The sequence below is a fragment of the Rhinoderma darwinii genome, chromosome 3 (genome assembly GCF_050947455.1).
Source record: "Rhinoderma darwinii isolate aRhiDar2 chromosome 3, aRhiDar2.hap1, whole genome shotgun sequence".
Classification (NCBI taxonomy): Eukaryota; Metazoa; Chordata; class Amphibia; order Anura; family Rhinodermatidae; genus Rhinoderma; species Rhinoderma darwinii.
The window spans coordinates 128,341,405-128,360,767 of record NC_134689.1 but is presented as its reverse complement, the minus strand read 5'-3'; the positions used below and the strand labels follow the sequence as shown (position 1 = coordinate 128,360,767).

Genomic DNA, 19,363 nt, shown 5'->3' with positions numbered 1-19,363 from the left:
ATAACAAGATGTCATCTGCAAACAACGTTTCCTTGACCTCCATCTCCCCCACCCTTATGCCCGTATATAAATTGGATGACGCCAGATAACGTGCCAGCGGCTCCAAAGCCAGATTGAACAACAGTGGCGATAGCGGGCACCCCTGTCTTGTACCTTTACATAGACGGAATGGTTTAGACAGAAAGCCTGGTGTGGAGATTCTAGCCTTAGGGTCTTTGTATATGTGGTGTAATAATATCCTGAATGCCCCCGTTATTTCCATCTTATCCAGGACAGCATCCAACCAACTCCAACGGACATTGTCAAAAGCTTTCTCCGCGTCAAGTAAAAGTAAAGCCGAATGTTCCCCCGGAAATGGGTTATGCTGTACTCTATCTAGCACTGCCAGAACCGTCCTAATGTTGGTGACCGCCGACCTACCTTTAATAAAACCTACTTGTTCTGGGGCTATGAGGAACGGCATTATATTCGCTAACCTATCAGCTATGATTTTGGAAAGGAGTTTAGCGTCCACGTTTATGAGCGATATGGGCCTGTATGATCCTGGTAGTAGGGGGTCCTTTCCAGGTTTAAGCAATAATTTCACATAAGATGTGTCTGCTGATGGTGGTAACCCCTCCTCTCCCAGAGCATTGTTAAACAAGGAGACCAAAGTCTCCGTAATCTGTTCCCGCATTACTTTAAAAAATTCGGCGGTCAGCCCATCTGGGCCAGGCACCTTACTATTTTTAAGGTTTCTTATTGCCTCATCCACCTCCTCCCTTGTGACCCTGGCATTTAGAAGTTGCAACTGTTCCGCGGAAATGACCGGTAAAGTGACCTTGTCTAACAGTGTGTCTGTCAATGAAAGGGAAGATGTATCAGAGTATAGCTCCTCATAGAATTTAGCCAAGATGGAATTAATACTAGTTGGATCGCATGTTTCTCGCCCATTATGATCCCTTAATTTCGCTATGTGTTGCACTGAGCGCTTTCCTCGAGCCATATTGGCCAAAAGTTTACCCGCCTTACTTCCGAACTTATGTAAAGTAGCTTCAAAGTCTCGAGTATGCATTGTTTCTTTCTGAGCTGCCCACTCGTCAAAAGAGTGTTTTGCCTGAGTCCAGGCCTGTCTAGCATCTAGTGTAGGGTGTGCCAAATATGCTGTATAGGTCGCCCTCAGTGCAGCACTTGAAGCATTAAATTTTTGTGTTATTTCCCGTTTTTTGCTGACAGTATACGCCATTATCCTCCCCCTCAGCACTGCCTTGGCCGTATCCCAGTACAGTGAGGGGTCATCTCTGTGTTCTGAATTCGTCGACGCGTATTCTAACCACCACCCTCTTAGCTGTCTCACAAAGGTGTCATCAGTTGCTAAATGAGCCGGGAATCTCCATATGAAGTCTGATCCTCTGGGATATGTTTCCTGAAAATCTACTCGTACCGGGGCGTGATCTGAGATCACTAGGTCCCCTATCTCAGCGGCCCCCAGCCTCGGTTGTAGTGTTGGGGATATTAAGAGGTAGTCAATCCTGGACCAGGACTGTTGAGCGTGGGAGTAATGTGTAAATTCCCGGGCATCCGGGTTACCCCTTCTCCAGGGATCTATTAAGTGTGTTCTTTCCATCAGGGGTCCCAACACTCGGTCCTGTTTTCTGGGAGCCCCTGTTGGAATGGATCCCGTGCTTTGTGAACTGTGTGTGCGTCTATCCTCCTTGTGATCAGAAACTGAATTAAAGTCACCTCCCACTATTTTGTGCTGGATATTATTTGACATAAGGGCCCTTTCTAAACCATTGAAAAACGCAATATTATAACTATTAGGACCATAAACGTTATAAATGCTTAATACCCCACATGGTGTGCTTAGAGTAATATGGAGCAGTCGCCCTTCCTTATCTGCATCAGTGTGGATTACCTCATGAACCAGGTTTCTATTTATTAAAATAAGTACCCCCGCTTTACGGCCACAAGCTGAAGAGCCGTATACTTGGCCCACTCACAACTTTTTCATGCGGTGGAAGTCGCTCTCCTCCAAATGTGTCTCCTGAAGAAGAGCGATGTCCGTATGGAGTTTTTTTAAGTGACGGAGTACCATCATTCTCTTGTTAGGGGACCTGAGCCCCTTTACATTCCACGAGGTCAGCTGCATAGAGTGGGCGTTCCGAAAAGGTTCACTATTGACTGGTCATATATATCTAATTCTAGGCAAACGTGCTTTGCTGCCTTGGTAGCCGCCCGGCGGCGTCTGCTCCAGATTGCTCCCAACATTACAATAACAACATTTACATTCGGTGCCAGAGAATTGGCACAACCTTTAACAACAAAATGCCCATCCAGGAATGTCACCAGCATTTCCTGTGAGACAAACTTTAAATTGGCATACATAACTTCACTTTTTTCTGGTCTGTGACCCCTCCCCCCTCCCCTTCCCGCCATCTTTTCGTGATATACTGGAACTTCATATTTTAATTTTTAAAGTATCAAAATAAGTTGGGCTTCCTATACAACACGAGTACAAGTGCTTATGCCTATCATAGCATGAATTTTGTCGTCATAATATCCCACCAGAACCAATTGCCACATAAATATATAAGGCACAATCAAATGCGCTCATGGAGCCTCTATACGATACTTATCAGTCCGGGATGGTTGCAAGCCGGTTTTCTGAGCGTTGTCGATGTGGCATCTTCGACGATTCTGCCCGTTGTTGCTTGGGTGAGGAAGTGGAATTGCGGGCGATATCTGACCATGTACAGTCCCTCGGTGAAGAAACTGGTGCACGGGGACCTTCCCCTCCTGTACCTTGACTCGCCGTCTCCTCTCCCGATTGTCTAGGACCCCGAAGTCCAGGGATCTTGTCTACATATAATGCCGCCTCCTCAGGATTGTGGAATACCTTGGTGGCGCCATCCGTCTGCATGATCCTCAAAGTGGCCGGATACTGTAGCTGAAATTTGATTTTGCGTTTGTAAAGGGAGGTGCAAACCCCTCCAAATGCTCTCCGACGCCTTGTGACTTCCGCCGAATAATCTGCAAACAGAATGATTTTTGCCCCCCTTATATGCAAAGGGGTATTACGGTTCCTGAAAGTGCGCAAAAGTTCCTCTTTGTCATTGTAATCCAAGTACCGCATGATCACCTGGCGCGGTCTGCTTTGCGGCTCTCCTTTGGCGTTGGCGCTCGGACCAGGGGGGCCCACTCTGTGTGCCCTTTCCACTCTGCAAGATCTGGTCAGGCCTAGCGCTTCTGGTAACTCCGTCTCGCAGATGCCCTGGAGGAGCTGCGGTCTAATATGTTCAGGCAGTCCCACTATCCTTAAATTGTTTCTTCTGGACCGATTCTCAAGATCTTCTAAGCGGTCTCTGAGTTTTGTGTTATCTCGCATTAGGTCTCTAATGCAGGTATGTGCCCCTGCTGATTCATCCTCCATGAGACCAACCCGCTGCTCCAATTCATCTAGTCGATTGCCATGAGATGTCACCTCATTTTGGAGTTTTTGGAGCGTTGTTGTGACTGTGGCTATTAAGGATTCTCTGATGTCGGGGGCCAGTTGGGTAGCTACCTCAATTGCCAGCTTCCGATAATCAATCTGTGAGTCAGACGTTGCCGACGGCGATAGCATTTCCCTCTGAATTTCTGGGCTCTGAGACCGGCTCTGTGAAAGTGGTGGCTGCAGCGGCGCCGCCATCTTGGATGGCCCCTCACCTCGTGTGCTGTGCTCGGCCGAACAGGAGATCTCTCTGCTGCCGCTCCGGAGGAGATATCTCTCCATAAACCGCCCGGTTCTTTTCCCCCACCTCTCCTCCTAATGCCGGGGTGTTTATATCCTGCGGGTGTGTGGCGTAGATGGGTTAGGGGATCAGGGCTTCAGGAGCTCATGCAGCTCCGTCCTCACATCCCAGCGCCGGAACCGGAAGTCTGCACTATTTGCATTTTATTACAATATGAGGTTATAGGACCTGGTCTATGAGGGGACCCATCTTCATGGATAAGGGGTATCTTTTAATATATGTTTTTTTTACATGTATGTACTTCTAATAAAGAATTGTTATATTTGGTAGCAAGTTTCCTGTGTGGTTCTTTGTAGGTGGTCATAATTTGGTGATACACCGAACAGTGAAGATTATTATATATGTGTATATTGGTCCAATTGTATTAGTTTGTGTTATGTTTTTTAAATATATAAAATAAGTAATGCATCATAGAGATTACGGCGACACAGTGTTACCTTAATAATTAAAAAGAGTCTGTTACGTCTCAGAAACAGCACCACTCCTGTTCATAGGCTGTGTCTGGTATTGCAACGCAACCCCTTTCACTTGAATGATGATAATTACTTGACTGGGGCTAAGCTGCAATACCTGAAGCAGCCCTTGGACAAGAGTGGCACTGTTTCTACAAAAAAAAAATGTTTTCTAACCTCATGCAATGTTGTTAAAGAGTTGAGAGAATGCAGAATCCTTATTTGTAATATTTTCTGCTATTTTAATAAATGGATAAGCTGGTGCCGATATTCTCTATAATAAAGCTACCATTAACATAACAACTTAAAGAGGTTTTCTGCTTTTATGTAAATAAAGCTTGAAATTGTAGAGAAATTGCAGAGATTTGTGCTGATGATGATAAATTTAGCTCTAGGATTAGACTGGATACAGTTGTATCCCCTTCTTAGCTGTGATCAGGTCTAATAAGTTGCGGTTGTACTAATAGTAGTGAACATAGTAGAATAAATAGACTATTCCAAAACTGTGTCCTTGGCCTCATTCACATCACGTTTTTTCCCTACGTTTAGCGTATACGCTGGGAAAAGCTTGGATGCTGTGACGGATGCCTGAGGCTGGGTTCACACGACCTATGTTCATACGTAAACGAGGCGTTTTATGCCTCGATTTACGTCTGAAACGACAGCTCCAATACGTCGGCAAACATCTGCCCATTCATTTGAATGGGTTTGCCGACGTACTGTGCCGACGACCTGTCATTTTACGCGTCGCTATCAAAAGACGACGCGTAAAATGATTGCCTCATCAAAGAAGTGCAGGACACTTCTTGGGACGTAATTTGAGCCGTTTTTCATTGAATTCAATGAAGAACAGCTCAAAATTACGCCCGTAATTGACGCCTCACAAAACGCGAGTTCGAGCAATTACGTCTGAAATGCAGGAGCTATTTTCTCCTGAAAACAGCTCCATGATTTCAGACGTAATGGTCGATATCGTGTGCACATACCCTAACAAGGACATCCATCACCCATAGGCTATTATCACATCCGTTTAACTTATATGTCATGACCTTTTCATATATGTTAAACGAATGCCATAATAGCCTATGGGTAACAGATGCCACTATTAGGCATGTGTCACAGGTATCTATCACCCATAGGATATTATAGCATTTGTTTAATATATATACAGTACATCATGAAAAGCTATTGAAAAACTGTAAATGATGTATGTTTAACGGATGCTTGAGGCGTATATATGTAGTCTACTACACTATTCAAGGGTTGTCTACTACACTAGTCAATACCTAAAAAAAAAAGGTATACCGATGTATACCAGCCTAATGGTGGCCAAAAGGACACTTTTGTGTAGTCTACTACAATATTCAATACTTAAAAAAAGGTATACTGATGTATACCAGCCCAACGGAGGCCAAAAAGGAGCTTTCCTGGTGTACACGCTAAATGTAGGGGAAAAGCTTGATGTGAATAGGGCGTTAAATGTATGTAATGCATAGTTTTTAAAAGGAGCCTAAAGGTATAAATAGTAAGTACCTAAATAGAAAACCATAAAACGAAAAGTAAATGTGCCTCACATTAAATGTTTAGAATTATATAGATTGAGTTGTTAAAACCAGGCCTCCTTTCACACACATTTTAAAAAGCATGTAAAACATCAAGTGGTTTTGGTGGCGTTTCTTATTTAGTTTTATTTTGTACATGCGTATTTTCGGGCGTTATTTAAGTTCGATAGAGACCCCAATGGCAAAAAAGCAAAAGAAAAACAACATATTATATCTAGGGCATGCTGCATTTTGGTAAAAACAATTCTGACTCCAAAAAAAGCTACAAAAAGGCCAAAAACTAAAGTGCTATGCATGCCGACGTATTTATTATTATTTTTTATTTTTTTTACAAGAGACCTTAAACAGACTTAATCTGGCAGCAGTGTTTTTGGTAAAAGAAAAACCACACAAAAATATCAGAGAAAAATGCCACGCAAAATGCATCGAAACGCTGTGTGTGTAACTTGCCTAATGGAATTTTTGCTTTGTATTTTTTGTTTTTATCTGTTCCCTTTAGGTAACAAAAGTGGGCCTGAGGCAGAGAATAAATATTCTTTGAAAAAGAAAAGCTAAAATAAAAAAAAACTAATTCCAATGTGCCTACTAACTGAGAGTGACTAAACCTGTCACTTAAAATGAGACATATCAATATATTTACTGGCTCAGTAAATATACGGATAGTCAAGACTAACTGGAAGCCCTACATCAGCATGACATACCAGTTTACAAAGCTCAGTTAATCTTTGTTAGAACCTTCTTGTAGACTCAGCTCATTGTGCTGCTGGGCAGGCATTAATTGTAGCTTTGTCTGAGCAATAAAATTGATGAAAAATATAAACTGCTGAAAAAAAAAATGCTATTGAAGAATATCATGATTGGGATTTCAGCAAATTAGAAAGACCTTGCATTAGAGGAATTGGTTTCTATGGTGCTATGTGCAACTAGCATGTGATACACAAGAAGACGTAATGGGCAAAGGGCATCAGACGTAATAGGCAGAGGGGAGTGAGAAGGGTGCTATTGTGTTAAAGTGGACAATAACAACGCATATGTCATCTAGGTAGGTGGGTGTTCGATACAAGTTTCACGAAGAATATCTCTGTAGGAGTCAGAACTTTGGAATTCCATCCACTGATGCCATGTTTGGTAAAATTTGTCCTGCGAGTCAGTGAGGGAAGGTGTTAAATCTTCCATGTGCATAAGGAAATCCAGAGAGACAAGGAAGGAGGTGAAGTTTGTTTCCATTTTAACGAGATACAATGACGGGCCACCATCACTAAAGAGTGAAGCAGCGAGCGTTTTTATATCTTGATAGGAATATCACAGTGATGGAGAAGAAAGAGAGCCAGGTCCAAGGTGATGCCGGTATCCGTGACCTCGCGGATCACACTCTTAACTCAATCCCAGTATAATGCTAAAAGACTTCAGGATCAAATAGAGTGGGAGGGGTACCATTTTCCATGCCGCATCTCCAACAAAGGGGAGATACTGTAGGAAAGATAATGTGCTAGCATTCCAGGACTCTATACCATCGAGATAGAAGTTTGTAGCTAGCTTCTTGATACTGAAATCTGATAGAAGTCATGTGGGCCAGAGAAAGAATATAAGTTTATTGTGCGGGGGAAAGAGAAATGTTCATGTCCAATTCCTATTGTGATAGATACTTAGGAGGAGGTAAATTGGGAGGGTTTTGAGTAATAGTATAAGTCACCGATAAGGAGTGTCGAGTCAGGACGGATCCCATGCACAGTTCCTCTAGAGAAGTTTTAGTGTTTTGATAAACAGAGGGAGGTGAAATAGAGGTATAAAAATGTCTTAGTTGAAGAAGTCTCCACTGACCTAAGGGTTTAGGGTCAGAGATCAGAGACAAGTCAGAGGAAGAAAGCCACTCCGAGCTCGATAGGAAATTAGATGCTCTGAAGCTCCCCGCAGTTATCCATGTTTGGAAAACGGGATCCTCTATACCTGGAGGAAAGAGTGGACTACATTATGAGGGAAGAAGAAGAGTGTTTGGATCCAGCGCTGGACTACATTATACCTGTTTTATAAAGGGTAGCTTATTTCCCAGTTCTTATTGTAAATTCATGTTATAGGTAATTCTTTGAAATAATAGATAAATATGTAAGGCTCTTTTCACATCTGCATTGGAGACACTGTTCAGAGTCCCTGTCGGTAATTCTGTCAGATTTGACGGCAAGAATAGTGCTGCTTGCTGTGCCCTTGTTGCGGCCTCTGCAAATGAGACCATGACAGTCCCCAATCGATCTGAATGACTTACAATGGAGTCTGTTGGTGTCGTTGGGATCTAATGTATAAACGGAATCCAGGATGCAGATATAAACATCAGGATCCCAACTCCAAGGATTAACTGTTTGTAAAATACATAGGAAAAACATGAACCTATTTAGTTCAGGTTGGCATGTACACCTGTTATTCCTTGACAATGCTCCTGTGACATTGGTACCAATTTTTTTTCTTTTCAGGAATAAGTATATCCATTCATGGGTCTAAAAATCAACTGCAGATTCATCAAAGGAAAAGTGTGGCGAATAATTCTGTGCCGAACGATCACATAGTAGTTAGACATTCCTCTCTGCCTCCCCTCAGAAGAGCGATAAGGATGGAAGCTTCATCTTCTGGCAAGTGTGCACTCTCGAATGGAAATACAGAGATTCATTATCCAGGTAGATATTCTTCTTGTATCTGAACCTTCAAGAATAGCACTGTGAAAAGATAATAAATAATAACTGTGATAACTGCTGATGATAACTATTGTGAAGAGTTAGTTATTTATTGATAGTTACCGTATACCCGCTATGGAGTCAGTAGACAGATGTAATGCTAAGGCACAATTTCCAATGTGTGAAATATCTTTATATTTTATCATCATATCTAGAACATCTACATTAAATAAACAATTATGCATGTATGTAATCATTATTCATGTATAAATGTGATGCGCTAGGGCAGTGTTCCCCAACCTGTGGCTCGCAGGCTGTCAAGGTATGATGGCAGTTGCAGTTTTGCAACAGCTGGAGAGCCACAGGTTGGAGAACGCTGCCCTGAGGATACTGTCCAGGGTCTAAAAATTTAAATCCATAATGCTTGTGGAAAGGCACTGCATTCAAACTTCTCCTAGATGGTCTGCATTGGTGGCAGCTAATTTTTCCTCTTCTACTTTTCCAGCGTCTCCCCAACTATATCCAGCACTGCAGATAAACTAATTGTTTGTGATTCATTTATGGCCGTACTTATATATAGACTGTGGCCAAGCAGATTAACAAATATGATGGGTGGAGAAAATGGGCTTTCTCATCTTGGAAAAAATACCTTATATGTCCATATATATATATATATATATATATATATATATATATATATATATATATACACACACACATACATATATATATATATATATATATATATATATATATATATATATATATATAGTGTAATGACGGGGGTGGGGAGACAGACAAGTGAGCCCTAATATACCCACCACTCAGTCCCTGCGTACTTGCAACGACCCGCCCTAGGCGACGGGGTACAACTGGGCGACGGTCCCTACGCTCAATAAGTGCACGACAGACAAACACACAAGGGTACACAGAGCTAGGGGGAGGAAGGGGCAGTTGCCCACGGCAACACCGTGAGCAACAAGAGAAGTGAACAAGCCGAGTAAAACCAGGAGAGTACGAGGTGCCAAACGCAGAGCAGAAGAGTAGTAAACAAGCCGAGTCAAACCAGGAGTGTACGAGGTACCAAACGCAGAGCAGGAGAGTAGTCAGCAAGTCGGGGGCCAATATAAAGCAAGGACAATGGTACAAGAAGCTGCAGCAGGGCCAGGAAACCAAACGAGAAGAATCACAAGCAAAGGAGGAACAGGAAAGGCAGGTATAAATAGACAGAGGGCGGGAGCTAGCTCCATCTGGCCAGGCTGTGATAGGTTCTCCCACTCCTAAGCCTGCCACCCTGAGTGGTGGAAGATGGAGTCAGTCTCACAGACATAGAAGCAGGTGCAGACTGATTATCTATGGGCGTTAACCCCGAAGCTGTGCCTGGCAGATCCTTTACATGTAGTGGATATAAAAAGTCTACGGACACCTGCTAAATGCCAGGTTTTTGTCATGTTACAAAATCAGTCCAAGTTGAATAATTTCAGAACTTTTTCCACCTTTAATGTCACCTATTATCTGTACAATTGTATTGAAAAACAAACTGAAATCATTTATAGTGGAAAAATAAAAATAAAAAACAAAAATAATGTGGTTGCATAAATATGCACACCCTTAAACTAATACTTTGTTGAATTTGACTTTATGACAGCATTCAGTCTTTTTGGGTAGAAGTCTATCAGCATGGCACATCTTGACATGGCAATTGCGCTCCAAATCTGTCAGATTGCGAGGGCATATCCTGTGTACAGCCCTCTTCAGGTCACCCCGCAGATTTTCAATGGGATTCAGGTCTGGGCTCTGGCTGGGCCATTCCAAAACTTTGATCTTCTGGTGAAGCCATTCTTTTGATGATATAGAGGTATGCTTTGGGTCGTTGTTGTGCTGAAAGGTGAAATTCCTCTTCATCTTCAGCTTTGTAGCAGAGGCCTGCAGGTTTTGTGCCAATATTGCCTGATATTTGGTACTGTTCATAGTTCCCTCCACCTTGACTAAAGCCCCAGTTCCAGCTGCAGAAAAACAGCTGCAAAGCATAATGCCGCCTCCACCATGCTTCACTGTGGGTATGGTGTTCTTTTGGTGATGTGCAGTGTTGGCTTTGCACCAAACATACCTTTTGGAATAACGGACAAAAAGTTCAACCTTGGTCTCACCAGACCATAACATGTTTTCCCCACATGCTTTTAGCAGACTTGATGTAGGTCTTTGCAAAACATAGCCAGGCTTGGATGTTTTTCTTTGTTAGAAAATGCTTCCGTCTTGCCAGCCTACCCCACAACCCAGACATATGAAGAATACAGGAGATTGTTGTCACATGCACTACACATCAGTACCTGCCAGAAAGTCCTGCAGCTCCTTTAATGTTGCTGTAGGCCTCTTGGTAGCCTCCCAGACCAATTTTCGTCTTTTCTTTTCATCAAGTTTTGAGGGACGTCTAGTTCTTGGTAATATACTGATGTACAGAAAAAAATGGAGTCTCCAAGGCGCTGCTGCCCAGGGAAGGCAATGAGCATGAAGGATATGTGATGTAAAAGTATTTTATTGAAAACAAGGCTACGCGTTTCAATGCCGCACCGGCATCTTCATCAGGCCATAAAAGAAACATATCAACTGCACAGCTTAAATACACACTGAACACTGAAAAAACCCGCCAATGTGACCGGGGTCAAAGTGCTTGGATGACGTCACAAAAGAAAGGAATGCAACCATTCACACGAGGCAGTAGATGGTATAATCAGCGGTCAGGACCTTGGACAGCAGCAATATAAAACATACACAACCGAATCGAAGGAAACATATAGCAAACAGAACAATAATGTTACATAGAGTATAAAATTACGCATGGGATAAAATATTATTATAATTCTCATTATGTCGGAGTAGTATAAATATGATAAATATAAAAAAGAAAAAAAGAAAAAAGATCCAAATCCACAGAAAAAATTATATATATATGTACGGCAATAAAATTACTTGGAAAAGAAAGCATCCAAATGGATGTTAAAAAGACAGCATATAAATGAAAGTGGAAAGACAGAATAATAATAACAGAATGATGTTAGAAACATCTAAACATATGCTGAAAGTAATAGCATCCAAAAGTATGCTAAAGTGACAGCGCATTTATGAATAGAAAGACGGGCATCCATTAAATCTGTACTCTGAAAATGATAACCAAATGTGATATAATAGGCTACCATTATGAACTAATGTTATGATGAAATAATATACAATTATGGAATACAATTATGTAGGTACAGTACAATAGGTAAATAAACAAATTATTAGTATAAAAACAGGATAAAAAGGGAAACAGATGCGTGTCAACCAGTATACAGTTAGATCATCAAATAGCTAGGTGAGGTAAAAATAAAAAATGAGGGATGTGAAGGAAAAATAGGATATCGAGAAGATAAATAGCGGTAAAGGAGTGATTATTGATAAACAATCACGTTTATCCATTCAACAGTAATTTCTGTGCTCGTTCGTTTGGGTCCGGTTTTTCCTCACATTTGCCATTGTTTTGCAGTTTCTAGCTCCATGCACTCCTTCAAATTCGTTTAGTTCATAATTCAGGTTAGTCCGATATAGCGGCTCTTTTTGCAATTACATAGAAATTATTAGTGTCACTCCTTTACCGCTATTTATCTTCTCGATATCCTATTTTTCCTTCACATCCCTCATTTTTTATTTTTACCTCACCTAGCTATTTGATGATCTAACTGTATACTGGTTGACACGCATCTGTTTCCCTTTTTATCCTGTTTTTATACTAATAATTTGTTTATTTACCTATTGTACTGTACCTACATAATTGTATTCCATAATTGTATATTATTTCATCATAACATTAGTTCATAATGGTAGCCTATTATATCACATTTGGTTATCATTTTCAGAGTACAGATTTAATGGATGCCCGTCTTTCTATTCATAAATGCGCTGTCACTTTAGCATACTTTTGGATGCTATTACTTTCAGCATATGTTTAGATGTTTCTAACATCATTCTGTTATTATTATTCTGTCTTTCCACTTTCATTTATATGCTGTCTTTTTAACATCCATTTGGATGCTTTCTTTTCCAAGTAATTTTATTGCCGTACATATATATATAATTTTTTCTGTGGATTTGGATCTTTTTTCTTTTTTTCTTTTTTATATTTATCATATTTATACTACTCCGACATAATGAGTATTATAATAATATTTTATCCCATGTGTAATTTTATACTCTATGTAACATTATTGTTCTGTTTGCTATATGTTTCCTTCGATTCGGTTGCGTATGTTTTATATTGCTGCTGTCCAAGGTCCTGACCGCTGATTATACCATCTACTGCCTCGTGTGAATGGTTGCATTCCTTTCTTTTGTGACGTCATCCAAGCACTTTGACCCCGGTCACATTGGCGGGTTTTTTCAGTGTTCAGTGTGTATTTAAGCTGTGCAGTTGATATGTTTCTTTTATGGCCTGATAAAGATGCCGGAGCGGCATTGAAACGCGTAGCCTTGTTTTCAATAAAATACTTTTACATCACATATCCTTCATGCTCATTGCCTTCCCTGTGCAGCAGCGCCTTGGAGACTCCATTTTTTTCTGTACATCAGTATATCTCTTGCGGTTTTGCTTGGAACACCGGCACCGAGTCCTGGCAGCAGCAGCAACGATTCTCTCCACTGTTCGTTGTCCTCTGATCCTAGGTGAGCACCTTATTGGATTTCTGGATTTTGTACCTCTTTACCCCGGGTAATCTACACTATGTGGCGCTGTGTTTTTTATCTCCTATCTGCCTAGTTCTTGGTAATGTCACTGTTGTGCCAAGTGTGATCCACTTCTTGATGACCGTCTTCACTGTGTTCCATGGTATATCTAATGCCTGGGAAATTCTTTGGTACCCTTTTCCTGACTGATGCCTTTCAACAATCTGATCCTTTTGATGTGTTATAAGCTCTTTACAGACCATGGCTTTTGCTGTCACATGCAACAAAGAAAATGTCAGGAAAATCCTAATAGAACAGATCAAGTTTATATGGGGTTACTCAGAATCACTTTAAATAATAGCAGCTGTGTACTGACTACTATTTAACATGAGTTTAAATGTGATTGGCTAATTCTTGCACTGATTTGTTGACATGACAAAAACCTGTCATTTTAACAGGGGTGTGTGGATTTTTTATATCCACTGTATATATATATATATATATATATATATATATATATATATATTACAACCGTTCAAAAGTTTAGGGTTTACTTAGAAATTTCCTTATTTTTGAAAGAAAAGCACAGTTTTTGTCAATGAAGATAACATTAAATTAATCAGAAATACACTCTATACATAGTTAATGTGGTAAATGACTATTCTAGCTGAAAACGTCTGGTTTTTAATGCAATATCTACATAGGTGTATAGAGGCCCATTTCCAGCAACCATCACTCCAGTGTTCTAATGGTACATTGTGTTTGCTAACTGTGTTAGAAGGCTAATGGATGATTAGAAAACACTTGAAACCCCTTGTGCAATTATGTTAGCACTGCTGTAAACAGTTTTGCTGTTAAGAGGAGCTATAAAACTGACCTTCCTTTGAGCTAGTTGAGAATCTGGAGCATTACATTTGTGGGTTCGATTAAACTCTCAAAATGGCTAGAAAAAGAGAGCTTTCATGTGAAACTCAACAGTCTATTCTTGTTCTTAAAAATGAAGGCTATTCCATGCGAAAAATTGCCAAGAAACTGAAGATCTCCTACAACGGTGTGTACTACTCCCTTCAGAGGACAGCACAAACAGGCTCTAACCAGAGTAGAAAGATAAGTGGGAGGCCCCGCTGCACAACTGAGCAACAAGACAAGTACATTAGAGTCTCTAGTTTGAGAAATAGACGCCTCACACGTCCTCAACTGGCAGCTTCATTAAATAGTACCCGCAAAACGCCAGTGTCAACGTCTACAGTGAAGAGACTACTCCGGGATGCTGGCCTTCAGGGCAGAGTGGCAAAGAAAAAGCCATATCTGAGACTGGCTAATAAAAGGAAAAGATTAATATGGGCAAAAGCACACAGACATTGGACAGAGGAAGATTGGAAAAAAGTGTTATGGACAGACGAATCGAAGTTTGAGGTGTTTGGATCACACAGAAGAACATTCGTGAGACGCAGAACAACTGAAAAAATGCTGGAAGAGTGCCTGACGCCATCTGTCAAGCATGGTGGAGGTAATGTGATGGTCTGGGGTTGCTTTGGTGCTGGTAAAGTGGGAGATTTGTACAAAGTAAAAGGGATTTTGAATAAGGAAGGCTATCTGTAAAGGATCTGCCAGGCACAGCTTCAGGGTTAACTTCCTTAGGTAATCAGTCTTCACCTGAGTCTATCTCTCTGAGACTGACTCCAGCTTCCACCACTCAGGCTGGCAGGCTTAGGAGTGGGAGAGAACCTATCGCAGCCTGGCCAGACTCAGCTAGCTCCCGCCCTCTGTCTATTTATACCTGCCTTTCCTTTTCCTCCTTGCTTGTGATTCTTTCCGTGTGGTTTCCTGGCCCAGCTACAGCTCCTAACAATTTGATCCTGCTCCATTCTGACCCTGGCTTTCTGACTACTCTTCTGCTCTGCGTTTGGTACCTCGTGCTCTCCTGGTTTGACTTGGCTCGTTCACCACTCTGTTGCTCACGGTGTTGCCGTGGGCAACTGCCCCTTTCCCTTTGCTTTATATTCCCTTGTATGTTTTGTCTCGTGCACTTACTGAGCGTAGGGACCGCCGCCCAGTTGTACCCCATCGCCTAGGGCGGGTCATTGCAAGTAGGCAGGGACAGAGTGGCGGGTAGATTAGGGTTCACTTGTCCGTTTCCCTACCCCTATCATTACATAATCACAAGCCCATATACCTAGTAAATCCTGGTCCCTGACACTACTATGGACCCCCTTGAGACCCTGGCTCAGCAAATGCAGGGTCTCTCCCTACAGGTCCAGGCCCTGGCTCAGAAGGTCAACCAGCCTGAGGCTACCTTGGTGGTTCCCCTCACCTCAACTCCTGAACCCCACCTCAAGTTGCCCGACCGGTTCTCAGGGGACCGGAGGGCTTTTCTCTCCTTTCGGGAGAGTTGCAGGCCTTACTTTCGCTTAAAGCCCCACTCCTCAGGTTCTGAGAGCCAGTGAGTGGGTATAATTATGTCCCGGCTCCAGGACGGGCCCCAAGAATGGGCCTTCTCCTTGGCTCCTGACGCCCCTGAACTTTCCTCCGTTGATCTTTTCTTTTCTGCTCTCGGACTCATTTATGACGAGACTGACAAGACTGCCTTTGCCGAGAGTCAGCTGGTGACCTTACGTCAGGGTAAGAGACCTGTTGAGGAGTATTGTTCTAACTTTAGGAAGTGGTGCGTAGCTTCTCGGTGGAATGACCCTGCCTTAAGGTGCCAGTTTAGGTTGGGTCTGTCGAATGCCCTGAAAGACCTGCTAGTTAGCTATCCCTCTTCTGACTCCCTAGACCAGGTTATGGCTTTAGCGGTACGACTTGACCGACGACTCAGGGAACGACAACGCGAACGTTTATGTGTTTTCTCCTCCGACTCCCCCATGATGCCTCCCGAGGTTCTGTTGCTTCGTTCTTCCCCGGAAGACTCATAGGTACCTATGCAACTCGGGGCCTTCGTGTCCCCCCAACAACGTAGAGATTTCCGCAGGAAGAATGGTCTCTGTTTCTACTGTGGGGATGACAAGCATCAAGTGAACAACTGTCCTAAGCGTAAGAATGCAGCCGGAGAACTTCCGCGCCTAAGTGATCATCGGGGAGGTCACTTGGGCGCACAGGTATTTCCCGTAAATATGAAATGTAATAAGATCTTGCTTCCCTTTCAGGTCTCTTTTGGTGGTAGGTCTGCTACCGGCAGCGCCTTCGTGGATTCAGGGTCCTCTGCTAATATCATGTCTGTGGAATTTGCTATGTCTCTTGCTATGCCTTTGATTGACTTGCCTAAACCTGTCCCAGTAGTGGGTATCGACTCCACTCCTCTTGCTAATGGTTATTTTACACAGCATACCCCTGTTTTTGAACTCCTTGTTGGCTCCATGCATTTGGAGCAGTGCTCTGTACTGTTGATGCAGGGATTATCGTCTGATTTGGTTTTAGGCCTTCCCTGGTTGCAGTTGCATAATCCCACGTTGGACTGGAATACTGGGGAGCTTACCAAATGGGGTAATGAATGTTTGACGTCATGTTTTTCTGTTAATTCTATTTCTCCCCCTGAGGAGGTGAACACGCTACCTGAGTTTGTTCGGGACTTCGCTGATGTTTTCTCTAAGGAGGCCTCCGAAGTGTTACCTCCTCATAGAGAATACGATTGCGCTATCGAATTGGTACCAGGAGCTAAGCTTCCTAAGGGTAGGATATTTAATCTTTCTTGTCCCGAACGTGAAGCCATGAGAGAGTATATCCAGGAAATCCTGGCCAAGGGTTACATTCGCCCCTCTACTTCTCCGGTAGGTGCTGGCTTCTTCTTCGTAGGGAAGAAGGATGGTGGTCTTAGGCCATGCATTGACTACCGTAACCTGAATAAGGTCACTGTAAGGAACCAGTATCCCCTTCCTTTGATTCCTGATCTCTTTAATCAGGTTCAGGGGGCCCAATGGTTCTCTAAGTTTGATCTACGGGGGGCGTATAACCTTATCCGCATCAAAGAGGGGGATGAGTGGAAGACTGCGTTTAACACGCCCGAAGGTAATTTCGAATACCTCGTCATGCCCTTTGGGTTGTGTAATGCGCCGGCGGTCTTCCAGGATTTCATAAATGAGATTTTGAGAGATTACCTGGGGATATTTCTTGTAGTGTACTTGATGACATACTGGTGTTTTCCAAGGACTGGCCCTCCCACATTGAGCATGTCAGGAAGGTGCTCCAGGTCCTTCGGGAAAAAAACTGTTTGCAAAAACCGAAAAATGTGTGTTTGGGGTACAGGAGATACCATTTTTGGGTCAAATCCTCACTCCTCATGAATTCCGCATGGACCCCGCCAAGGTTCAGGCTGTGGCAGAATGGGTCCAACCTGCCTCCCTGAAGGCGTTACAGTGTTTTTTGGGGTTCGCTAATTATTACAGGAGATTTATTGCTAACTTCTCGGTCATCGCTAAGCCTCTTACGGACCTCACTCGCAAAGGTGCTGATCTCCTCCACTGGTCTCCAGAGGCTGTCCAGGCTTTTGAGGTCCTTAAGAACTGCTTTATCTTGGCCCTGGTGCTGGTTCAGCCCAACCAAATGGAGCCATTTATCGTGGAAGTTGATGCATCCGAGGTGGGAGTGGGGGCTATCTTGTCCCAGGGTACCAGGTCCCTCACCCATCTCCGCCCCTGTGCCTACTTCTCCAGGAAGTTTTCACCCACTGAGAGTAACTATGATATTGGCAACCGCGAACTCTTAGCCATTAAATGGGCATTTGAAGAGTGGCGCCATTTCCTGGAGGGGGCTAGGCACCAGGTAACGGTCCTTACCGACCACAATAATCTGGTTTTCCTAGAATCTGCCCGGAGGCTAAACCCGAGACAAGCTCGATGGGCGCTATTTTTTACCAGATCCAACTTTTTGGTTACCTATAGGGCTGGGTCTAAAAATATTAAGGCCGATGCACTGTCGCGTAGCTTCATGGCCAACCCTCCTTCGGAGAAAGATTCTGCTTGTATTTTGCCTCCCGGTATAATCATTCCTTCTATTGATTCTGATTTAGTCTCTGAAATTGCAGCTGATCAAGGTTCAGCCCCCGGGAACCTTCCTGAGGACAAGCTGTTTGTTCCCCTGCAATACCGGCTAAGGGTACTTAGGGAAAATCATGACTCCGCACTATCTGGTCATCCAGGCATCCTGGGTACCAAACACCTCATTGCCAGAAACTATTGGTGGCCTGGCTTGCCTAAAGACGTTAAGGCCTACGTCGCCGCTTGTGAGCTTTGTGCTAGGTCCAAGACTCCCAGGTCCCGACCAGCGGGCTTACTACGTTCGTTGCCCATTCCCCAGAGACCTTGGACACATATCTCCATGGATTTTATCACCGATTTGCCTCCATCCCAAGGCAAGTCGGTGGTGTGGGTGGTAGTAGACCGCTTCAGTAAGATGTGCCACTTTGTGCACCTCAAGAAACTACCCAACGCCAAGACGTTAGCTGCCTTGTTTGTCAAACACATCCTGCGTCTCCATGGGGTCCCTGTCAATATTGTTTCGGACAGAGGGGTACAATTTGTTTCTTTGTTTTGGAGAGCCTTCTGTAAGAAGTTGGAGATTGATCTGTCCTTCTCCTCTGCTTTCCATCCTGAAACCAATGGCCAAACTGAGAGGACTAATCAATCTCTAGAACAATATTTAAGGTGTTTTATCTCTGACTGTCAATATGATTGGGTCTCATTCATTCCCCTCGCTGAATTTTCCCTTAATAACCGGGTCAGTAACTCGTCAGGGGTCTCCCCCTTTTCCTGTAATTTTGGGTTTAATCCACGGTTCTCCTCCGTTTCAACAATCCCGAGGTAGAGGTCGTTCATCGGGAACTGTGCACAGTCTGGGCCCAGTTTCAGAAGAACCTAGAGGCGTCCCAGAGCGTACAAAAAACTCAGGCTGATAGAAAACGTTCTGCTAACCCCTTGTTTATGGTCGGTGATCTGCTGTGGTTATCATCTAGGAACTTGCGTCTTAAGGTCCCGTCCAAGAAGTTTGCTCCCCGGTTTATTGGGCCGTATAAGGTCATTGAAGTCCTCAATCCTGTCTCCTTCCGGCTGGAGTTACCAACATCTTTTCGTATACACGACGTGTTTCATGCCTCCCTCCTTAAACGCTGCTCCCCGTCCTTGGCTCCCTCGAGGAAACCTCCTGTTCCCGTTCTCACCCCTGAGGGGGTGGAATTCAAGGTGGCCAAGATTGTGGACAGCAAGATGGTCCAAGGCTCCCTC

At 43.2% G+C, this 19,363-nt stretch overlaps 1 protein-coding gene across 3 annotated transcripts in view; it reads left to right on the top strand.

Moving 5' to 3' along the window:
- The window catches only part of ANO4 (anoctamin 4), a 257,106-nt gene that overhangs the window by 114,303 nt on the left and 123,440 nt on the right, over window positions 1-19,363 (top strand). For all 3 annotated transcript variants that reach the window (XM_075856701.1, XM_075856699.1, XM_075856700.1), the window contains one exon: window positions 8,253-8,453. In XM_075856701.1, coding sequence (XP_075712816.1) covers window positions 8,253-8,453 — 201 coding nt within the window. The remainder of the gene's footprint in view (window positions 1-8,252; window positions 8,454-19,363) is intronic.